Source organism: Papilio polytes, unplaced genomic scaffold, assembly GCF_000836215.1.
Source record: "Papilio polytes unplaced genomic scaffold, Ppol_1.0 DF823980.1, whole genome shotgun sequence".
In the NCBI taxonomy this organism is placed as follows: Eukaryota; Metazoa; Arthropoda; class Insecta; order Lepidoptera; family Papilionidae; genus Papilio; species Papilio polytes.
The window spans coordinates 875584-876341 of NW_013525224.1; the positions used below are offsets into that span (position 1 = coordinate 875584).

The window sequence follows — 758 nt, forward strand, 5'->3', positions numbered from 1 at the left end:
TTTTTTTAATTCCACGCGGTCGGAGTCGCGTGCGAAAGCTATAAGTATATGTTTTCTATTCTGCCTCTTTACAATTAATAAATACTTTTTAAGACAATGTTTTTAACCTGGCTGCGCGCGCGCATGTTCCTCTCCCTGCGGCCGCCGCGCTCCTCGCTGCGCCGCCGCGCCTCCGTGCTGTCCTGACTGCCGTAAGCTAAAAAACACCATTTATTTAAGATTCACTACACATTACCCTACTAAGAGTCGGGCAATATTTCACAGATGTAACATTACCCTATTATAGATCGGACAAATTTGGCTAACGTTAAGCCCTCTTATAAGTCGGGCAAATTTATGGAGCTCGGACAAAATTGCATAGATATCACATTACGCTACTTAAAGTCGGGCAAAATTACATAGAATTAACTTAGCCCTGGCATTCTCTCGTGTCGGAGACCAAGACCCACTTGGTAGCGTTGCGCCAACGCAGTAAGTAAGTAACTTAGTGCTACTGAAAGTCGTGATAGTGCATAGATGTAAATTTTCAGTACCAAAAGTCGGGCAAAACGACATTATTATGACCTGATTTTACTGATAGTCGGGCAAAACGACATAATTATGACCTGTCTACTGAAAGTCTGGAAAAATTGGGTCAAAGAACTTTGCCCTAAAAATGCAAAATTACCCTACTGAAAGTCGGGTAAAATATATTATGTGTATATAGTACTAACAAGCGTCCTCCATAGCGCGGTCGTGGGAGTGGTCGTGCGCGTGGT

General features: G+C 43.0%; 1 protein-coding gene across 1 annotated transcript in view; it reads right to left on the reverse strand.

The window, feature by feature from the left end:
* Positions 1–758, reverse strand: part of LOC106101448 (pecanex-like protein 1) — a 23769-nt gene that overhangs the window by 6157 nt on the left and 16854 nt on the right. Inside the window, exon 17 of the mRNA XM_013280685.1 lies at positions 108–196. Within this exon, the coding sequence (XP_013136139.1) occupies positions 108–196 (89 nt within the window). The remainder of the gene's footprint in view (positions 1–107; positions 197–758) is intronic.